Source organism: Primulina eburnea, chromosome 1 (genome assembly GCF_022965805.1).
Source record: "Primulina eburnea isolate SZY01 chromosome 1, ASM2296580v1, whole genome shotgun sequence".
Classification (NCBI taxonomy): domain Eukaryota; kingdom Viridiplantae; phylum Streptophyta; class Magnoliopsida; order Lamiales; family Gesneriaceae; genus Primulina; species Primulina eburnea.
In genome coordinates, this window is record NC_133101.1 from 1,182,724 (window position 1) to 1,205,421 (window position 22,698).

General features: G+C 34.3%; 3 protein-coding genes across 4 annotated transcripts; 2 read left to right on the forward strand and 1 right to left on the reverse strand.

The window, feature by feature from the left end:
* Nucleotides 1–2,862: 2,862 nt before the first annotated feature.
* Nucleotides 2,863–8,237, forward strand: LOC140836824 (putative receptor-like protein kinase At5g39000). 2 transcript variants are annotated; one of them, XM_073202689.1, is made up of 6 exons: nt 2,863–5,429; nt 5,637–5,755; nt 5,871–6,090; nt 7,068–7,302; nt 7,409–7,556; nt 7,803–8,237. In XM_073202689.1, exons 1-6 carry the CDS (start codon nt 2,945–2,947, stop codon nt 8,085–8,087), a joined length of 3,492 nt encoding a protein of 1,163 aa, XP_073058790.1. In that variant the 5' UTR covers nt 2,863–2,944; the 3' UTR covers nt 8,088–8,237. The 2 variants fall into 2 exon arrangements, with proteins under 2 accessions (XP_073058790.1, XP_073058873.1); XM_073202772.1 differs by having other exon boundaries at nt 7,071–7,302.
* A 1,742-nt stretch (nt 8,238–9,979) lies between these two features.
* On the reverse strand, nt 9,980–12,752 carry LOC140836950 (COBRA-like protein 4). The gene is made up of 6 exons (XM_073202892.1): nt 12,616–12,752; nt 12,451–12,530; nt 11,000–11,456; nt 10,776–10,923; nt 10,413–10,690; nt 9,980–10,330 (listed from the first exon to the last, which is right to left on the reverse strand). Exons 1-6 carry the CDS (start codon nt 12,665–12,667, stop codon nt 10,041–10,043), a joined length of 1,305 nt encoding a protein of 434 aa, XP_073058993.1. The 5' UTR covers nt 12,668–12,752; the 3' UTR covers nt 9,980–10,040.
* Nucleotides 12,753–14,040: 1,288 nt separating this feature from the next.
* Nucleotides 14,041–14,913, forward strand: LOC140809996 (uncharacterized). The gene is made up of 3 exons (XM_073167786.1): nt 14,041–14,105; nt 14,364–14,452; nt 14,591–14,913. Exons 1-3 carry the CDS (start codon nt 14,082–14,084, stop codon nt 14,736–14,738), a joined length of 261 nt encoding a protein of 86 aa, XP_073023887.1. The 5' UTR covers nt 14,041–14,081; the 3' UTR covers nt 14,739–14,913.
* The last annotated feature ends 7,785 nt before the right edge of the window (nt 14,914–22,698 follow it).

Below are 22,698 nucleotides of genomic sequence, written 5' to 3' on the forward strand. Positions count from 1 at the left end.
ATAAAAACATTTTTTTAACAGTTAAACAGTAATATGTTTTGATTTGCATCATAGTTTTTCATTTCTAAAAACATACAAAAAAACATTGTCATTTGTTATTTAAAAACAATACTTGAAGAACACGTTTTTAAAAACATTTTTCAAAATTTTTTTACAAAAAACTTATTCAAACATACACTTTAAATTTTTTTCAGTTACAAAAAAATCATTAAAACATTTGACCAAACAAAACCTAAATTCTCTTAAAATGTGAAACATGACTTGTACAATGTTGTATTGTCCACCCGGTGGGCATTTGATTTTTCAATCCTACGATCTTTAGAATAGATACATATTCTCGTGCTCTCAATGATATATTGACCATATGGGAAGAAAATGAATTTATATTTGTAGACACGTAGTGGATATTTTTGAGCTGGTTCATGAGCTTTTATGGACGATTTTAAAAATATCTTATGCGTATTTGAAATTATCAAATTCAAGTTTTCGAACATGTATAAACTCTTTTCAATGTGAATTCGAGCTAAATTATTTTATTTGATAGCTCGTGACACGCCAGTGAGATTTAATAATTATTAAAATAATATAATTTTATATTATAATAAATATATTTTGAGTATTTAATTTCGAAAAACTCATAAACATGTTTGAATGTTTTGAGCTGAGTCTCAGATCGAACTCAAGCCAAAATTATAAAAAAAAAATCGAGTTTCGAATCCGCAATTTGGAACCAGTCCATTCCGTTTTTCACAAGGTCGTATTACTATTAATTAAATATATTTAAGCTAAGGGATATATAATGAAGATTTTAAGTTTGTAAAATGAGTAAAGGGTCACTTGAAATTCAAGTTGGGCCAAGTTCTGACGTCATCCATTATCCAAAATGACTTGTGGATACTGAGTATGGACCACATGTAGTAGTTGCTATGAAAATAATGGACCAATAGGCCCAGTTACGACATGAAATTGCAAGCCCAACAAATAGAAAGAAGTGGATCGAAGGGCAGGAAAACAAACCATCGTGTTCATGTAGTCATTTTTCACTAATCGAGATGCAATTAGTCACCGAAAATTTTAGTCATCATCTTATCATTGGTAATGGTGGATTTGGTAAAGTCTATAAAGGCCTCGTTGATCATGGGAAAGAAATAGCCATAAAGCGTCTAAAGCCATCATAAAGCGAAGGGGCGCACGAGTTTTTCACAGAGATTGAAACACTTTCTGAGCTGCGGCATATTAATATAGTCTCTTCTATTTGTTACTGCAAGGAGAAGATGGAAATGATACAATTTTCATACCTGAACAGTTTTGGAATCACCCCCTTTTCATGGTAAGACCGATTCATTCATGTATCATTTTCGTGCAACTTTATGGCACCGGTGATCACGCCGTCTTCTTCATCCCCGGGCTCACATGTGACACCTGAGTTTTCAGATTTGGGCTTGGTAAAACATGAAAACTTAAGCAACTTACAAAGTCATATAAGGACAGCAGTACAGGGCACGTTTGGGTACCTCGACCCAACTTATTTTAGCACGGGTAAACTAACTAGAAAAAGCGACACATATGCCTTTGGTGTGGTTTTGTTGGAAGTATTGTGTGGGAGACCAGTAATTGATCTAAGGGTTGGTTTATGAGGCTGAGCATAATCTGCGTATGTGGGCTCGAGACAAAATTAGAGAAGGAGAAGTAGAACTGATTGTGGATTCGAATCTGAAACAAGAAATTTCACCAAATAGCCTAGAAGCCTTTGTAGAGATTGTTGAGCGATGCTTGGATAATGAACCAAAGAAAAGGCCAACAATGGCTCAAGTTGTGGTACAACTTGAGTTTTCCTCCGAGCAGCAAGATACTGTCGAATCATCGGTGCCAAAGGAGATAACAATTGATGCTTCATGTACTGGTGAAACTAATTTATATGCTGGTGAGCAAGCAACATGGATTGACGAGCGTATTCCTACATCTCCACGAAAAGAACAAACTAACAACCAAATTGATTATGATAATCTTTCATATTAAGGAAAGGAAGAAAAGTCTTTATCATGGGATGTCTTGTGTAAAAGAGTTGAACTGTCCAGGAAAATTGAAAACTCAATATCAGGTGAATACTATATTGACATGAAAAAACATATTTTTCCATAGTCTGCTCATGGAAATTATCCAATTTCGGAGAATTTCTTTTATTGTACCTTAACTTGAGCCTCATGAAGAGGCCTAGAACTCAAGAGGACTCATTTAGTAATGAAACGCCAAAGTTGACATGCATTTTTTATTTTTGATTACACCACACGAGGCAAGGAGATTCGAATTCGAGAAGCCAACTAATCTAGCAAGGGTGAGACCATTGGGCTACAAGCCCGGTCTCTGACATGCATTTTTTAAATGAAATTATCTTGCTGAAATTTGTAAATACATAAACTTGACTAAATATGACTGGTTAGTGATTGTGTCAAGCCACTAATCAGTTCTCATCTTCATATATGATTGGAGGATCTGGATACGGTCCCTGGTATTATAAGGTGAGTGAGTTTCTGGAGATTGACCATTTTGTTTATTTCCCTCTAATTTAACAAGAAATGACTCGAACTCTCGAAGTTAGACTGAAAATTTTAAAAAACATAAAACATGTTAATTAAAAAAATTATAAGCTACTGCATCCTTTATTTCTTTTTCTTTTTTTTTTTAAAAAAACAAATATGTTTCATTCCCATGTTATAAAAATTCAGGCATTTAGTGTTTTTTACTTGTTATTTTATTTTTATAATTATTATTGATGGGAGGAGATACAATTAGCCTGAATTTTGTTATTTGATTTTTTAATTATTTATAGAATAAATAGATATCAAACACAAAATGCCAATCGAGAAGACCCACTATTCCAGTCAAGAACATTATAGTCTGTCGTTGTACATAATTCACGTTTCATTCTGAATTACAATTCAAAATGGATCACAACTTTTTCCCAGTTTCTTCAATCTCCTTCATGCTATGTCTGTGCTATTTCCTCCAATTTACAGTTTGTGTTGATGATCCAGCTTACCTCGCAGGTGATGTTTCAATTAACTGCGGTTCAGTTGGAACTTCCGCGGCACACATAGGGAGACAATGGCTCGGAGATACGGACCGAAGATTGGCTTCCTCCGTACAAATCAAAGGCAAGTCGACCATCTCTAGGGTTGCACGGGACTCCGTCTCTGCTGATCCAATCCCATACGAAGCTGCTAGAATATCTCGTTCAGGATTTGCCTACGTATTTCTTGTCAGCCCAGGTGAGAAATTCATTCGCCTTCATTTCAAGCCCACTCCATACAAAGGATTTCAAAAGTACAAGGACTTGTTCACTGTTGAGGCTGGCCCTTTCACCTTGCTCAGCAACTTCAGTGCTTCCCTAACTACTGATGCTCTTGGCTCGACTTCTATTATTAAAGAATTCTGTATTAGCGTTGAAGAAAATCAACCACTTCATATAGCTTTTACTCCTGCAAGTAGTCTATCAGGGGATACTTACGCTTTCCTAAACGGTATTGAGATAATCACGGTTCCTTTAGGCCTTACTTATTTTCACAACGATGGAGATATTGGAGCCCAAGTCGTTGGACGTAAGTCTCAATGGTTCTACATTGATAACAGCACCGTGCTTGAAATGATTCGTCGAGTAAATACCAAACGGGATGGTTATGTTTCGTCCGGTGATGATATCAGTTATGTGTTTGGGATTTTGAAAACTGCTCCAAAAAAAAAGGCTAACCTGATCGACAATATCACTTGGAAAATACCCGTGGATGTGGGATTTAGGTACTTGGCCAGGCTTCATTTCTCAGATGTAGGACTCAAGAGGGTGCAAGAGACTGGCTCCATGAATTTCGAAGTCCTGATTAATGAGATGACTGCTTACAGTAGTATAGATTTTGTTAGAGAGAGGGACACCAGTAATATTATTGTGTACAAGGATTACATGGTAATGTCGAAAGGGCCGAAAGGTGTTAAACATCATATTTTGGTTTCTTTTAAGCCGTACGGTGTATCCATAGATGGATATGTTCCTTTCACGGGATTTGAGATACTCAAGCTGAGCAACTTTCATAATAGTCTTGCCTGTCCAAATCCATCTCCTGCCTTGGTTTCACCACCCAGAACTGTCCAATTTTTACTCTCAGTTCTTGGTCACAGAAATTCTATTGTAACTATTTCAATAACTATAATTACTCTAGCAAACATCATTGTTCACATGCTCGGAGAAATTTGGGAAACTAGTTGTATGGAGGAGGAAATCAAACCGTCAGCCAAGGCCGAACGTTTCTGTCGTCGTTATAAACTAGCTGAGATACACTTAGCCACCAGAAATTTTAGTGATCAACTTATCCTTGGTAAAGGTGGATTTGGTATTGTCTATAAAGGCCTCATTGACAAGGGGAAAGAGACGATTGCAGTAAAGAGGCTAAAGTTCGATTCGAGGCAAGGTGAACGCGAGTTCTTGGCAGAGATTGAAACTCTTTCACAGCTGCGACATAATAATCTAGTCTCTTTGATTGGTTATTGCAACGAGCAAAAGGAAATGATTCTGGTTTATGAGTATATGGCTGGCGGAACACTGGGGGATCACCTTTACAAACTCACCAGAAAAGGTAGTAGTTGTGCTACTCTTACATGGAAGCAGCGCCTTAACATCTGCATCGGGGCTGGTCGAGGACTAGACTATCTCCACACAGGAAATGGAGTCATACATCGTGATGTCAAGGCTTCAAACATCCTGCTGGATGAAAAGTTCACTCCTAAGGTTGCAGATTTTGGCTTGGTAAAACATGAAAATTTAAGCAACTTACAAAGCCATGTAAGCACAAAAGTAAAGGGCACGTTTGGGTACCTCGACCCAGCTTATATTAGGACGGGTAAACTAACCAGGAAAAGCGACACGTATGCCTTTGGTGTGGTGTTGCTGGAAGTATTGTGTGGGAGACCGGCACTTGATACAGGGGTTTCCGAAGCTGAGCAAATTCTGTCCCAGTGGGCTCGAGAAAAAATTAGGGAAGGAGAAGTTGAACTGATTGTGGATTCGAATCTGATAAAAGAAATTTCACCAAATAGTCTGAAATCTTATGTAGAGATTGCTGAGAGATGTTTAGATGAAGAACCAAAGAAACGACCAACAATGACTCAAGTTGTGCTACAACTTGAATCTGCCCTTGAGCAGCAGGATATCCCAGAATCGTCAGTACCAAAGGAGATAATGGTGCCCTCCATCGATGAGCGTACTCCTACATCTCCACCAAAAGGACAAACCAACAATCAAATCAATCATGACTATTCTTCATATAAAATTAAAGAAGGAAGCAAAGCCTTGTCTTATAAGCCATCACGGAATTCGCCGTGGGATGCATTATGGAAGAAACTTAAACCATCCAGGAAACACCAGGACCCGATATTATTAGGTACGAACAATGAAATAAAAGAAACATCTCATACATTGTCTTTGATCAATATATTTTGAAATGGTCCAAAATTTCTGGAGAATTTCGTTGCCTCAAGTACTCAAGCCTGAGTGGATCCAAGCTCAAGAAGACTTGATTAATTTTGAATAATAAACTTGGCATGAACTTTTTGACAATGAGCTTACATTGAATGAAACTATCTTGCAGAAATTTGCAAATTGGACAAAAACTTGTCTAAATTTGACTGGTCGACGATTTCATTTGCCACCGATGGTTTCTCAAATTCAAATTTCCTGGGAGAAGGAGCATTTTTTTCTGTTTATAAGGTGATTTTCTCGAGACTGAAAATTTTATTGACTTCCCCCTAATTTAAAAAATAAATGATTCGGAGGTGGACTAAAAAAATCTCTCTGTGTCTACTATAACTCTATTTTTGCGTAGGGTGTGCTTCCGGTGTCAAGACAGATAGTTGCTGTTAAAAAAATTAAAGCAGGTGTGAATCAAAGGTATACCCGAGAGCTCGTGATTAAAGAGTTTTTTATATCTCAGAAAATTCATCACCGAAACATCCTTAGACTACTGGGGTACTGCATTCATAAAGAAACACTGGTGCTTGTACATGAGTTCATGGAAAACAAAAGTTTATCTGACGTTATATCCGGTTAGTGCCCAACAATTTATTCTTCTGTCATCCCTTTCCGTCCTCTTTTCTTTCTTTTTTTTAATCAACACTGAGATTCACTGACACTTTATTGGATTTGGTTATAAACCCAACCGGATATCATCTCAAAAGGCCATTCATTCATTTTAATTAAGTCTATAATATGCATGTCTTATTTTCTTTTCTTTTTTTTTTCTTCTGACACAATTATCGGCACTAATGATAGCTATTTTTATAGGTTGTCCCTTCCATTAGGCCGACTCTTCGAGAGAACACCAATATTATATTAGGTTACACGTACAAAAAAAAAATATCATTTCAAAAGCTTTGCTTAATGGATAGTATAATCTCATGAGTTTATAAACTAGTTGTTTATCACAAAAACTTGTGGGTGTGTCAAGGCACGTGATCGTATCAAATGTGAAATGAAATGACTTTTATTATTAAATATTGTGTGTCCAGATTCGATCGTTTGTTATAATTCTTTCAATATGACTTCAAAACTAAAAATTTGGTTGAGAAAAATAATGAAAATTATAGATGAAATCTATGAACAACATCAAATTTAATTATGCTGTTATGGACTCAAATAATATTTTTACAAGAAAACTGAAGGAATATATCAAAAATTGAAGAAAATAGATTGCTGGAATTTGAAAATTAGCAAACAAATTATTGAGAGAATTTGCATAAATTTTGTTGTAGTTTTTTGATGAATTTTGTCGAGAGTCTCTTTTGATTTTGTCGAGATCTCTTCTGATTATTCCTTATTGGCCATTTTCCACTATTGTTCATCGTGGGTCAGTTTCTTCAAAATTGTGCATCAATTTATTTTTTTATGGGATCGACAACTGGGCTTCTCATATATTTGAAGGGCTCCCATTGTTAGTGGACTTCAAAGAATTCGGACTCAAGACTGCTCTTTATTAGTTTTAATATGCAGATGTTTGTAACAATAACAATCTTACACGCTGAAGTAGGGAAATTTCAACACCTTCGGTGGACACAAATTTTCAAGATTATAAAGGGGATTGCTCGAGGAGTTGCTTATCTTCATGGAGATTCGGGAATAAGGATAATTCACAGAGATCTAAATCCAAGAAATATTTTACTCGACATCGATATGGATCCTAAAATCTCATGTTTTCTCACCGTAAAAACTTTGGAAGAAAAAGATTCATCCAGTAAAACCTCAGCAGTATGGGGGACTGTGTAAGTGTAGGATCTGTTTTCCCGTTCGGTCCCTCTTTATTCTATGATTTCTCAGAGTCGGGAATAGTTGTAAATGCCACTGTTATTTTTTGCAACATTTGTGCAGAGGATATATTTGCCCGGAATACTGGAGACGTGGCAGGCTTTCAATAAAGTCAGACGTGTACAGCTTCGGAGTTGTGGTTCTGGAGATTTTGAGAGGCAGGAGAGGCATTCCGGTACACGGCGAAGACCAGGGTTATATTGTTAACATTGTAAGTCACTTCGTCTAAGGAATTCGAACTTGACACAGCTTCGTCGTAATTTCTATTTGTTCACACATGCACAAGGTGTTGGGGAGAAAAGTATTTTTCTGAAAATGAGATTGGTAAGTAGTGGTAATAAAGCTTTTGGGAAATTGGTCGGTCAGATATCATTTGATCACTCGGGAAACCCAAACAAACGTGTATATATATGATGTGATTATTCATACTTGGTAAATGGAACGAATGCATGTTCAGGCGAGGAATCTGTGGCTACAAGATAAAAAAGCATTCGGCCTGGTGGATGAATCAATTCGATTTGATGCATCAACTCCAGTGGAAGAAGAAGAGGTTCTTAGATGCATCAAAGTTGGGTTGTTATGCACCCTAAGTAGACCAGAATGCCGACCAACGATGCCTCACGCGATTAAGCTTTTGGACGGATTATCCGTGGACCTGCAAGAGATGGAATTGCTACTGGGACGTGAAGTCAATGAATCCGAATGTGATGATGTTAGTCCTGTTAGTATGGGAAGCTGGTAGTTTGCTTTGTATTACACTCCTTGATGTAGCTTCTGTGGAGCTCAAAGACAGCAACCTGTGATGTGGTTTTTATGTATTTTTATAGACCGAAATTCTAAACTTGAATTACGTTGCAAATTCTAGACAAAAAAGGTTTCCCTCTTTTTTTTCTTTTCTTTTTCAAACGAATTTAATTAAAAATTTATAAAGATCCAAATGTTCAATCAAACAATATGTTGAATCTCAAAATAAATAAATGGACCAGTATAGAAACAAGTAGCTTAGGTAAGAGCATGAGCGGTTCTATTTGCTTGCCTATAAACAAATTGAACTGAAAATCGAGGTTCCTTATGCAAAAGATATTTGCGTTAGTGCATGGCATCGCCAAAATAGTTTCCCTCTCTTAAAATGCAGTTATGTAGACATTTTTACTCACCTAATTTCATATTCGGTATTTTCTATTTTCATCTGATGTCATCTTCCATTATTTTAATTTAATAACTCTCATTTTGATTTTATTTTTTTTATATATAAAAAAAACACTTAATTTCTCTATTTTTTTTTTCAAATTGATCACTTTTATGTCCAACATTTTCTCTTTTTATCTTATTTCCTCTTATACCATTTTTAATTCAAAAAATTGATAACTTTCATTTTGAAAGAGTGTGTCTCATATGAGACCGTCTCACGATATTAATATGTGAGACGGGTCAACCCGACCCATATTCACAATAAAAAGTAATACTCTTAGAATAAAAAATTATATTTTTCCATGGATAACCCAAATAAGATATTCGTCTCACAAATTCGACCCGTGAGACTGTCTCATACAAGTTTTTACCATGAAATTTTACCACAAAAAAACTACTTGATTTTCTCTATTTTTTTTTCGAACCATACATGTTACACGTGTCATAATCCGCTAATCTATATTAAAGTGGTTTCCATCTCTTAAGATGCAATTAATTTTTCTGGGAAAAAAATATGATGGTGTGAGTTTTAAAAGTTCGGGATTCGATGTAAACTATATACAGCATTCATATTACCTTTTCAAGTTTGAGAAAGGCTAACCATTTTAATAGTGTCAGAATTAGTATAGTAGTTGATCATTCAACCAATGATCAAAATTTCGATTATCTTTATTAACATTTTTTGGATAAATTTGTCAAGTACGATTTATCTTACTAATTTAGTTTGCACGATACTATATGTTAAGTTGAAGCTTACCCAACATGCAAAAAAGTTGGAGTAGGTCTCTGGTGGACGGCTACGAATCTTTAATCTGTCACAGCTTGATCTCAGCACTACGTAAAAAATAACCAATTAATACAGCACTAAAACCAGATATTAACCAATTAGAAGATTTATAAAAATTTATTTATTAAATAAAAAAAATCTTTATCTGTTATACGGTCTCACGAATCTTTATCTGTTATACAGGTCAATCCTACCGATATTCACAATAAAAAGTAATACTCTTATGTAATGATCAGACTTTTTTATTGTCATATTAGCAATGTCTCAGCTTGATCTCAGCACTACGTAAAAAATAACCAATTAATACAGCACTAAAACCAGATATTAACCAATTAGAAGATTTATAAAAATTTATTTATTAAATAAAAAAAATCTTTATCTGTTATACGGTCTCACGAATCTTTATCTGTTATACGGGTCAATCCTACCGATATTCACAATAAAAAGTAATACTCTTATGTAATGATCTGACTTTTTTATTGTCATATTAGCAATGTCCCAGCTTGATCTCAGCACTACGTAAAAAATAACCAATTAATACAGCACTAAAACCAGATATTAACCAATTAGAAGATTTATAAAAATTTATTTATTAAATAAAAAAAATTTGGCCCCTAGTTAACGGGGTCCAAATTATTGTTACTTGCCATAGGCACGGATCACGCTTACAAATTAAATGACCATCAAAACTTTCCATTATTTTGAAAACCTGGAAGCTCACCAGCAGAATACAATGAGATACAAAATTACAGAAGAAGCTACAAATTTAGGGAAGAAAGCATGATTTGGATCAGCAGAATTCGGCAAGAAGGGGTAAGAATCCGGCGGGGGTAAAGTGCACTCGTCGCCGTTGAAGTACACTTTCCGGGGAAACCCCCACCCCTGCTTGAAGGTAAAAGTTTCCTTGTCCTTCTGAAGAAGTACTTCTGACTGCACATTTCCAAATGGCCCAGCTTCCATTAGCAACTCGTTGAAGAACTTCATGCCATAAAACATCCCTGTGTCATCTGCATGCATGTCAAGTTATAGTACTATATATTATGTTTGAACTTTGTTAATATAACATGCTTTAAAAATCAAGAAACTTACTGATAGAGCCATATGGAACAAGAGGCTTGTAATCGAAGCTAAAAACTTGAGTCACGTTATTGAGATTCGGGTGCTGGACGACTAGAATCCACTGCGTGTAGTTCATCCGGTAGTTAAAATTAGTTATCGCAACCTTTGCACGCCAGTAATCTTTGTAATTGGCCTTAACGTGCCAATGAACCCGAATCGGGCACATGTGGTGCGTGCATTGGAGCAGAGGTGTGTTGTCTTTTTTTGGAGTATTTATCCCCACCACGCTCAGAAGTTTCGAATCACTCCTGTTACAAAACCAGGTCGAAGATATGATACTTGGATTTACTTAAATGATTTTAGAAGTTCTGGTGCAAAAAAGTGAAATCTTACTTTACACATTTGTTTTTGTTTTCACAGCCACAAACACAAGAAGGGCAGGACGTGATTGTTTCATTGTAGAAAGACGAGAATGAGACACAGCAACTGGGGTGCTTCTGCGCCAGAAACTGAGAATACGTGCATGTCACATTCCATGTCACTGCCCACAGAAAGCTTCGATTAAATCACAAAATTATATCACCTGACTTTCAGAGAAACAGGGCATTAAAACTTACTGAGGGCTTGAGTTTTTCTTCGATGATCCGGGGTGAGAAATTTAGTTGGAGGCACAATCTTGGCAGGGCCACAAGTATATCCAGGTAAAGGGCCTAACAGAGTGAAGTTTTTAGGAAGCTTAACCGTCTTGTTAGAAGTTCCAGCTTGGCCAACACTGATTTGGAATGCGGAGACGGCTGCCTGTGGATCTTGGCCCCAGGCAGCCAGGACTCCACCCTTGCAGCAGTTGCTGAATTGCTGGTTGTAAGGCGCGCCTGGAAGTAAGTCCACGACGGTTGGGTTCTTCTTGCAGCAATGAGGGATAGTTCCTTTGAACTTGGAACAGTCCCCTTGTTCGGTAGCTTGTGCACCCTTCATATCCCATATTACTTCTTGCTTATCCCATGTCCACCCAATGGTCCACCCAGGACTCATAATGTGCCGATACATTTGGAAATTGTTCGTCGTTACAACAGCCTACGAAGCACCCAAAACGAAGTTCATTAGAGTGTTCATATCATAAATATTTCTTACACGTACTCTGTAGACATCACTTTTCTTGCTACCTTGCTAGAGCTTTTCACCATACTAAACTTTCAAATCTATAATCTTTGGCAGTGGTGATGTCAGAAAGAACATACTAGATTATAAAAATTTATGGATATCAGAGGTGTTAGGACCAATGGAATCCGGATATCTCCACACTAGTATGATATTGTCCACTTTAAGTTTAAAGTGTCATGGTTTTGTTTTTGGAATCACCCAAAAGGCCTCATACCAATGGAGATATCTTTCCATATTTATTAACCCATGATCTTTCTCTAGATCTTCCAATGTGGGACTTTGGTTGTATCCCAACAATCCTCCCCTCAAACGAAGTTCCACTATTATTCTCATAGTCCGAGCCTCCCCTCAAGCCTTATTCATCCTCCAATCGAGGTTACTCCACTTCACTACGTTGAAGCTCACGCCTTACATGAATACTGTGAGCATAAACCACCCCGAGAGTTTAATCAAGGATTTTTACCGGGAGCCCTCACCTCCTTCGTTTAGGTATCGAGGATTCCACCCACACAGCTCGATCTAAACCTGGCTCTGATAACACTTGTTGGGACCAATGGAATCCGGATATCTCCACACTGGTATGATATTGTCCACTTTGGGTTTATACCCTCATGGTTTTGCTTTTGGAATCACCCAAAAAACCTCATATCAATGGAGATATCATTAATTCCATCTTTATTAACCCATGATCTTTGTCTAGATCTTTCTACGTGGGACTTGGTTACATCCCAACAAGAGGGCCACCCTGCGTTGCTCGGATACTAAAATATGAGAAGATTGCGAGTATTCTATACGCTGTCATATGTTGATATGTTCCTGATCATTGTTAAAGTTTTGATCTCAAATTAATCAGAGTCATTCACGTAACGACTAACGCAACTGACTATGGTTGGATATAGGTGCTCACCACATAGCCATCTGCTGTCCAAGATATCACGTCCCATTTGATTGTTAAGTTCCCATTTGGATCCAAAGGATCATAGGCATCTGCAAGAAAACAAAAGACTTCAACTCACCGAACAAACATATCTAGATTCAAACTTCATTTGGAGAGATTGACACAACATTGTACCAATGTAAGAAAACAGCAAACCAAAGAAGAGAGCTACAATAAGGAATCTCATGTTCTTTTCAATGTTAGAAGGCCTGAATTTTTAATCTATGTTTCCAATAAATGTAAGCGACAAGTGCGTGAACATGAAAGGTTTTTACAGTATTCTGACTTTCAACTACTGGCGGTTGGACGCTCAGTCCCTTTTTGCAGACTGCATAAATAACTAATGGATCGGAATTCCTGTATCTTGAAGCAAGGATTTAACCTACAACCAGAAATATTTTTTAAAAAAGAATTCAAGAAACTCTGAAATTTCCTTCTAATGCATTTTTAACGTGGTTTTGTAACTTTAAACTACATATTATTTATGAAGAAACTAAGGTCTAAATTTGTATATTGGTTTCATTATAAAGCCATTTTTCTTGTTCAGTATGTTGGTATTTTATTGTCTGTACGACCAAGTAAAACTGTTTTTGGTAAAACTTCGATATCGTCGGTACTCATGGAGACATAATATGCGAGTTTCCATTTCTAAAATTTCATAGGTTGAATATGGTCGTATAATAAATATTTGCCAAATCATTATGATATTACACACATGTATGTATGTATTTTATGAATCAATATTAAAATTTTGAAGTTCTTCCAATATTGAGTCAATAATATCAAATTCTTTTCTCCAAACATTGTATGAAAAGAAGTGTTACAAAACCCAAAAAGAAGAAGTTATAATTGATATTTATATATTTTTAATGGCTTTGCTTGGCTCTTTGACTAACCTGTTGATAACACATAATAATTATTACATTTAATTTTCTGTTGTTTTCTGCTTTGTACCCAGGATTTCTATTCCACGTATCGTGTAAACCAAGGTTCATCAAGCATGATATTTGAACTGGCCCTCAAGTTGTGAGCAGAAAAATAGGCCTACTAAAAAGACAAAATTTAATCTAATTTCATCCTAACGTTATCTTAAATGTAGATGAATGATACACTTTAAATGTTATAAACAATATTCTAAATTGATAAAAACTAATATTTTTCAAATAAAATTCGAAAAAATTACTTGCAGAGACGACTTTTTACCTATCTGTGACACAATCTCGACCCAACAGCCTGTATAAAAAAATAGAAATAAGAAGACAAATAACGAAGAACGAGATGAACATGAAATAAACAAGGTATAAAAGGAAAACAAGAGGCAAGGCACCTTGTATTGGTTTTGTTCAAGTCAAAACAGCCCATAGTAACTTTAACAATTGTCCAAACAATATTTCATAATAGTATTCAAATATACGTAATTTTCAGTTAGAATAGTCTAGTCCATATTTTGTAGCCAATTTTCGATGCTCTACAAGTATAAATATCGGGAAATATGTAGCTACAATTTTCTAAAACAAATTAATTCCAATCTTAGAAGAAACATATTTTTACTTATTATTATTATCATTATTATACATACATAGGCCAGAGATCGATATCAAATGGGTGGTTGGATGAAACCCGAGGTATATTTATGAATTTCGTGTATATATATATCTCGAGTTTTATGTTATCCATTACTATATATTAAGTGGGATTGTGTTATAAATTATAAAAATATTGATTTTACTCATTCGAACGTAACATTTTTACCTTCAAATGTAGGATACAGCATTTTTTCTTTTAATAATTTAATTAACACCTCTTTTAAAATTTTGTTTTAGGAATTATATGTTATTCAAGAATGACAGTAACTATTTTTAAAAATCAATAAATGAAAACAGGTTTACCCTCTGATGGCTGCCATGGCCTTTGTTACTGGGATGTGCATATCTCAACTTACAAGGAATTTACTACTTAATCCCGATGTCAGGTACAAACTCCTTTTTTTTTCAATTTTATTATTATTATTGCTAATTGAATTAAATATTTTAGACCCAATAATGGTAAGTGGAATATTAATTACATGCATGATAAAATGATAAAAATTAAACTCCCACGTTGTTGGCAGAATAAACAAAGTTCATCGCAAAACAGCTGTTCTTGAGAACCAAGAAGAAGGCGAAAGATACGCAGAGCACGGCCTCCGTAAGTTCCTCCGTACACGGCCGCCAGAGGTCATGCCGACTGTCAACCGCCTCTTCTCCGATGAAAACTGAATGAACTTGTTATAATCATCCCCTTTCTTCTATTCAAAACTTATATTCACAACTTGTAAAATAAAAACCCTAGCTCGTGGGTAGTCATGTTTCGAAAGTCGAAACAATTGCGATTTTCACTTCCACTGTAATCATGTTCGTTTTTTAAGGAAAAGTAATGATCTTGGTTTGCCAAGTGTAGTTTAATTTATATAATTGAAAAAAGAAAAAGAAAGAAACATAGACGAGTCATAAATACGATAAATTAATATATTTTGAAGAGTAATATGAGTACTCTACTTCAAAATTTTTGTACGTTAAATAAAAAAAATATTAGTGTAAAGATATATAAACTTATTAGGTATTAATTACAATTGATCAAATTAACATATATCTTCCATGACATACATACCAAAAAGTAATCAAGTTAACATGATAAAATTATAAAGGAAGCAAATTTTGGAGGGAAAAATTATGTTAAGGTTTTTATTATTCAATTTTTTATGTATAAATAACACATATGGTCAATATTTCTGTATTATTGGAATTTGAGTGAAATTCTTCAATCTGTTATCATCATAAAATAATATCTTTATAAGTTATTTATATATATAGTTTAGCACATTTAAAAGTAATCAAATAATGTTTATAATATCATTTAGACGTCTTATTTAATTTGCATTTTATTGCGTACATTGATGATTAATTATATATTACAAAAAAAACAAAATAATATCATAAAATTTACTACTGCAGATTGAACATATTAAAATATTAATTATCTGCCATTTAGAAGCATATTCTATAAGTGAATGACCGTCACTACTTGGAGAAAATTTGGAGCCCATATTTATTGCGATGTTGTGTACTTTAAATATGGCCCAATTAGATTTTTAAGCAACGGGGCTTTCTATATATATAATTATAATTTCAGTTTTATTATGATTTTGGTTTTATATGTTGTGAAATTTCAGTCTCGATCAAATATTTTTTAATTTCTTGCTATATAATTAGTCATTTTTTGAAAGAACTGTGCATCAACGTTATTTCGATATCACGTGAACATTATATTAATGTTTTATTAATGTCATGTCGGAATAATGACTAAACTTGTTAGGGAAAAAAATTGTGCACAACTTCCCGACATGAGTCCATGAATGATCGTGGATGGGTCCAAAGAGGGAACTTTATCATCAATTATCACTTAGTATTATTTAGTTGTGCCTTTCAGTTTGTACTAAAGTGGCATCATTTAACTAACTTTATAATGTAAACGTCTCAACTAAAAGCGTATATCATAAAAGAATGACAATAATAATTATTTAGCAGATTTAACCTACAATTTTTGAATTAATAACGGCAGTCAACAAACCTGATTTGTAGGGTATAATATTATAAATTCAATTAAATAATTTATTGAAACGATCAATCATTAGAAAATACAAAAAAATTAGGTGTTATTAGTGAAATAATATTAATATATAATAATTAATAAGCGTGCGTGCCAAAATAAATAGTTGATCAAAATTTAATATTGTTTAAAATTATATTTGTGTGAATCATGTGATTAGGTGAATTTTGTGGCATCTAACACATGCTTTCAGATCCTAAAATGTAATAAAATAACCATAAAGAATTGTAAAATAAATTCTTAAAGAAATCCAAATAACTCTTTTCTTTAGTTTATTATATTATATATAATACAAATAAAATTGTATATGGGTTTATGTTTAGTTAAAATAAAGAACAAGAGGATCATCATGATCTTTCCCTATCTCTCATGATTTCTTTATGAACAATAATGTGGTAAATAAAAATTAATACTAATTAGTGTTTAATTAAAATAATGTTAATTATGATTGGAAAAGTATGGTGCAAATACAAAAAAATCAATTTAATGTACTTTATAATGTCATATGCTTTGTCTTACAATTGTGTTACATCTAATATGTCTTGAGTTTACATTGTTTAATGATAATTAAACGTCTAATTATTTGTTTTAAACCATAATAGTTTTGAAATAATAGGAGTTTGAATTTTTTTTCAATTTCTTCGGATACAAAGAACGAAATCGTTTGCCAAAATTAACATTTTCAGTTTCCTATCTAATTAATATAAATAAGGATGTTGTCATTAGGGTTTTATTAAGTATAGGGAAACTTGCAAATTTTGTATTTTTGCAAAAACAAATGACCAAAATTGTCAAAACAAAAAGAAAGAGATGAAACTAAAACCCGATGCTAATAATATATATATCGAACCAAAATCGCAAAACGTCATATATCGAGAACGGGAAAAACAATTTTCTCTAAAATATATAAGCTACAACTTCTTAATTACTTCCATCTCCGAATCAAGCCACCAATCAAAGAATATCATTTAGCAAGAAAAGAACGCAATGCATGCGCAATATACCAAATAGAAAATAACAATAGCCAAGGGTGATACAAATTCACAAGCAATCCAAAGAGGAATTATGCCTCGATTCCTTTCTTTCTTTATTTCCTTTTTTTAAAATTTTTTTTATGAAAATAAAATATCGTAGGGCTAGGGATAATGAGAGGTGGGTGTTCAAGGACGATTACGATAGTCCCACGAGGGGTAACATGCAATTGGAAAATTTTCCATGGACCCCTTTATTTAACATAAGGGAAAAAATGAATCCATGGAAGGGCTAAATTTCTTGCTTATTGTGGCCAAGCAATCACCGGATCACATGGCAGTAGAGTTCTGGCTCGCAGAATATTTTGTTCTTGCTAATTAAGCGCGATCATTACCGTGCAATGGCTAGCTAGTATATATATATATAATATAGATACGTGGGCTATATGGAATTAATGCAAGAGGAGAATATAAAGTTGATATATGGATTGCAACAGAGCGATGTGTGCCAATGGTGAAATATGGGAAGAAACAAAAGCAAGGACAAAGAAATTGCTCAAAGGGTCGTCCATCCAAAGGGGGACCTTATTAACACATGGTGTGGGGTTCCGTATGGCTGCTTTTTGAGTAATTTTTGCAATGGTGCCAGCCAAAAGCTAAGATTCTTTCGCCATATGTTGGTTGGAAGAGCACATACATATATATTTATGGGAATGGTTGTGAAAATATATATAATTCGAATTTAAACCCTAAAATTCATTTTTTAAAAAAAAAAAATCAAAATATGTGAGTGAAGATTGCGTATCGAATGAGAATATATAAAGATCTTCGCTCAGAAAAGGATACGTAGTTCGAAATGATTCCATGTTAAAGATCAAATGAAACTCTATCTATTTTAGAAATGCATGGTTCTTTAAAAAATGTGAAAGTCTTGCGTATGTTATTAGTTATGATGCCTAATTTATTATACAATTAATATGTTATATAATGAGAATAAAAGATGGATAGGATATTTATTTGCACGAAGTCAGTGTCTAATTGTCTGTCACATGTGCATGCATGAAGATGAGATTTAGATACTTCATTTACCTACATCCACATATATCAACGTTGGATAAAATCGAGGGCAAACCAAGGATTGAAGGAGGGCGAGGAAAGCGATTTTGTTTATTTTTCGCGTAAATTTACTTGGATAAAATAAAATAAGGGGCGATTTGAAGGAGTGGTCGATATCTCATGAGTTTTCAGATTAGAGTATCAATCATTTTAACTCGTGTATCCATCCTAACCTTGATAATTAAATGGCGTAAATAAGATTTATATATATATATATATATATATATATATATAGACACACACACATAAATTTTAATTTTATGTACAAATATTTTGGTACTAATCTTTTCATAATCCTACAAAAAGAATTGGTACGGCGTAATCCATTTAATGTTTAGTACGTACTTGAGAGCAGAAAGCGATCAATTTCACATCAACGTATGCGTGTGAAAATTTGCAGTAAAGAATCTCCATATATTGATTCTAGATATCATTTAATATGTATTTATTGTTGCACCGTGGTGGAATAAAGACCTGGAATTCTTGATTTATCAGTTCAAGATTTAGGACCATGTAATGAATGATCTCTAATTGCCGCATTACAAGCATGGTCCATACGTACAATATATCAAGAAATCGAAACCAAGATGAAGAAGAATATGATCGACAAAATACGTACAATATACTGTCAACAAAATCGCGCTTAGAAATTATTGTCATTTTCGTTTCGATTTAAATAAGTTTCTTGCAAGTTGATAACATTATATATATATATATATATATATATATATATATATATATATATATATATATATATATATATATATATAATGTTATCTTTTTGGTCTGCCGTGGCTGGGGAATGCACGAGCAATTGATGCGATTGCCACCCGCTGAGCGGCAGTAGTAAATAAAATGCGAAAACTCGAAAAGAAAGGCAGCAGCTTTCTTTACCTGTGGATATTATTATTTTTCAGCTCATGCAGTAATTAAAGAATTTCGTGCCAATGACATTAATAAATTGAATTTTAAAGTGTCAGGGAGGACCATTACAATTAATTTATGAAAATGACATTTAACTGTGTTACACTTATCTTTCTGCATCATTCATCGAGTCAACCATCCTATTATCCGGATCGACCCTGTCCGGTCTATACTATCGTTAAAGGCCTGATACGTGAAACCACCGGTTCAACCCAACAACCGGCGGTTCTAGACCCATTGTCGACGGGTCAATTAGGCATTACCATCTAGGGATGTAATCGAGTCGAGCCGAGCTGAACTCTTGAATGTTTGAGCTTGGTTCGTTTATAATCGAGCCGAGCTCGAGCTTTATTTAACGAATATATGCATGACTCAAATGCTTATTCAAGCCTTTATCGAGCCTAAACAAGCTTAATAAATATAAATTATACATTTAAATTTTCATTAAATTAATTAAAAAATAAATTATATATTTAAAAAAAATATATTATTCTTATTAAAATTTGTAAATTTATTATAATAAATAAAGTTAATAGATTTTCAATATATTTCATAAATAAGATGTAAAATCAATAAATCATATATCAAAACTATTATTTTTCATCTAAAATATTACTCATGAACTTTCCAACGAACATGTTCACGAGCTAACGAGCCGAATACTGTAAAGCTTGAGTTTGGTTTGTTTATCTTAATGAACCTGATTAAACGAGCTCAAACGAGCTTTTATCGAATCGAGCTTCGAATAACTCACAAACAATTTAATTCGTTTACATTCATATTCTCATCTCATTTAATTTTTTCTCTTTCCCCCTTTATAGGCCTCTTCATTAATTTTCTTGATTCCGTGGTCAGGGAAAAAAGAAAACTAAGCTACATGAAATCCCACTAAATGCATCGGGACTGTGTTTTTATTTTCATTATAAATTTAATATATTAGAGACAGAAACGGAAAATAAAGAAACCTAATAGGGAAAACTTCATTAAATTAGAACCATGTGAACCTAAAAATCATTTAATTTCTGATATGAAATAAATGACTTTTAAAATTCTGTTTGGTAAAATGTCCAATGTTGATCATACATATACACGAATCAATGAATATTTATCTCTACTGAAAAATGCAAATCATGTTTAAAAAGAATATGTCTCTTGTGAGAAGATCTCACGAATATTTATCTGTGAGGGTTGTAACGTCCCAAATTTGACGACTGTCCTTACTGTACCAAGACGAGTCTTTCCAACGTACTTATGTCCTCATTCACACGCACCCTAAGAAACTTCTCAAGAGGTCACCCATCCAAAAATTGCCCCAAGTCAAGCACGCTTAACTTTGGAGTTCTTATGTGATGAGCTACCGAGAAAAAAGATGCACCTTCGTGATATGAGTAGTACCAATCAAATCTTTTAAGTCATCTTCAACTGTACAGTCCATTATATTGAACAGTCTCAGAATCCCTCTCATTCTCGTGTGGGTCGGTTAATTCATGTTCCCTCTATCTAGAAGCCTACCAGGAGCCGCTCATTGTCCGTGCAACTGATGGCACCGGCGATCACCTCCCGCCCTCTTCGGCTCCGGGCCTCACAGGCCCACCAGCTTCCGCTTGGTTCGTCCCCGAACCACACCGTACTAAGAGAGGTCGGCTCTGATACCACTTGTAACGCCCCAGATTTGACGACTGTCCTCACTGTACCAAGACGAGTCTTTCCAGCGTGCTTATGTCCTCACTCACACGCACCCTAAAAAACTTCCCAGGAGGTCACCCATCCCAAAATTACCCCAAGTCAAGCACGCTTAACTTTGGAGTTCTTATGTGATGAGCTACCGAAAAGAAGATGCACCTTCGTGATATGAATAGTACCAATCAAATCTTTTAAACCCTCTTCAACTGTACAGTCCATTATATTGAATAGTCATCAAATCTGGGACGTTACACGCGTCAACCCTATCGCTATCCACAATAAAAAATAATACTCTTAGCATAAAAAAATAATGTATTTTCATAAATGACTCAAATAAAAAATTTGTCTCACAAAATATAACCAATGAGATTGTTTCACACAAGTTTTTACTTTTTAAAAATTACTTAAAGCCACGCTTTGGCAATCCATACGAGATGTACGGATCTTTTGGATTTGAATTCACACACATTATTACAAATGAGGCCAATTTCGGATCGACGCGAAGATAAACATATCAACTTGTCCCTTTCCATGAATTACACTCATTTTTAAATCTGACCCATTAAATAACAACAACAACAATAATTTCAAATCGGGGATTTCAAAATTAAACCCTTCATAGCTAGTGACACGAGATAATAAGATGTTTTTTTAAAAAAATTACTAATTTAATAACGATTAGGGAATAAAGAAAAATGTACAAGGATTTTAGAAATTTTCGAATTTAAATACAAACTTTTTAGAAAACAATTTTCGATTTGTTAGGACACACACGCACAAAGCAACATAGGATGAAATGGGCAAAGTCCTAAATTACGTGAAACCCTCTTCGTGTACAGAAGCGTGTTTGATGGAACGACAATTATGGCGTAATAAAGAGACAAAAACCAATCAATTTCAGCTTCCCCTGGATAAAAACGAGTGCACGTGGATGCACACCACACGTGCGGTCAATCATGCGTGGAGGCCCATCCGCCCAACCCCCCTCGCCACCACCATCCCGGAGGGGGGGGTTGGGGTTGGGGGGGGGGGGGGGGGGGGGGTGGGGTGATGGTGGTGGTCCCCTTCCACAGTCCTCAAACAAGATACGCACGTATGCGAGATCAGGTATTAATAACAAACACGACTTTGATTATGGATCACATAAGTACTTGTCCTCTACGCACAAATACTCTGTGAGGATGGATAAGTACAACATAATCTTTGTAGAAAATATGTTTTGAGTTGTGATCAAATATGAAATTTTGTCTCAAACTCAAGGGAGGTATATCAATATAAGAGATTTATTGACTTTTAATTACTTTAGTAGATTTTAAAAGTCTAGATGTATTCAATTAAGATTTTTACATATTCTATAGAAGTCTAGTGGTATTCAAAATAAACTTTCATAAAGTTTTAAAAAGTCAAGTGGTATTCAACATTAACTTTTAAAAACTCTATAAAAGTTTATGGGTATTCAAATTTTCCATAGACTTTTAATAACTTCATGTAATTCATTAACATACAAACATTAAAGCCTAATGTACAACTATAAATGGTAAAAAATTGTATTTGGTTTAACCCAAAGATTTGGATGGATTTTTAAAACTTCTAACTCATACACAAACTATTTAGTTCTTTTCATGTCGCTTCACATCACCTCTCTTCTCATCTTCTCTCCTCTCATATATCCTTATCACTCTCTCAAATTTTCGAAGTATATCTCTATATATATATTTTCATCTTTCTTTTTCAAATTTTTCATTTTTTTTGCTGATTCTTCGTTTAATAATTTTTTATTTTAAAATCAGAGGAAATTTTGAATTCTAGAATTGATTTTGTGATTTTAATTTTATGATTTATTCAAATTAATGTAATATTCAATAATAATAAAAGA

Coding starts and splice junctions, on each gene's coding strand:
- LOC140836824 (XM_073202689.1), top strand. CDS start 2,945: ATGGATCACAACTTTTTCCCAGTTTCTTCAATCTCCTTCATGCTATGT. Junction 5,430..5,636: donor CCAGGACCCGATATTATTAG/GTACGAACAATG, acceptor ACTATCTTGCAG/AAATTTGCAAATTGGACAAA. Junction 5,756..5,870: donor CATTTTTTTCTGTTTATAAG/GTGATTTTCTCG, acceptor ATTTTTGCGTAG/GGTGTGCTTCCGGTGTCAAG.
- LOC140836950 (XM_073202892.1), bottom strand. CDS start 12,667: ATGAGATTCCTTATTGTAGCTCTCTTCTTTGGTTTGCTGTTTTCTTAC. Junction 12,531..12,615: donor TTTGCTGTTTTCTTACATTG/GTACAATGTTGT, acceptor GTTTTCTTGCAG/ATGCCTATGATCCTTTGGAT. Junction 10,331..10,412: donor TGTTCCATATGGCTCTATCA/GTAAGTTTCTTG, acceptor ACATGCATGCAG/ATGACACAGGGATGTTTTAT.
- LOC140809996 (XM_073167786.1), top strand. CDS start 14,082: ATGGGTGGTTGGATGAAACCCGAG. Junction 14,106..14,363: donor GTGGTTGGATGAAACCCGAG/GTATATTTATGA, acceptor AAATGAAAACAG/GTTTACCCTCTGATGGCTGC. Junction 14,453..14,590: donor CTACTTAATCCCGATGTCAG/GTACAAACTCCT, acceptor CGTTGTTGGCAG/AATAAACAAAGTTCATCGCA.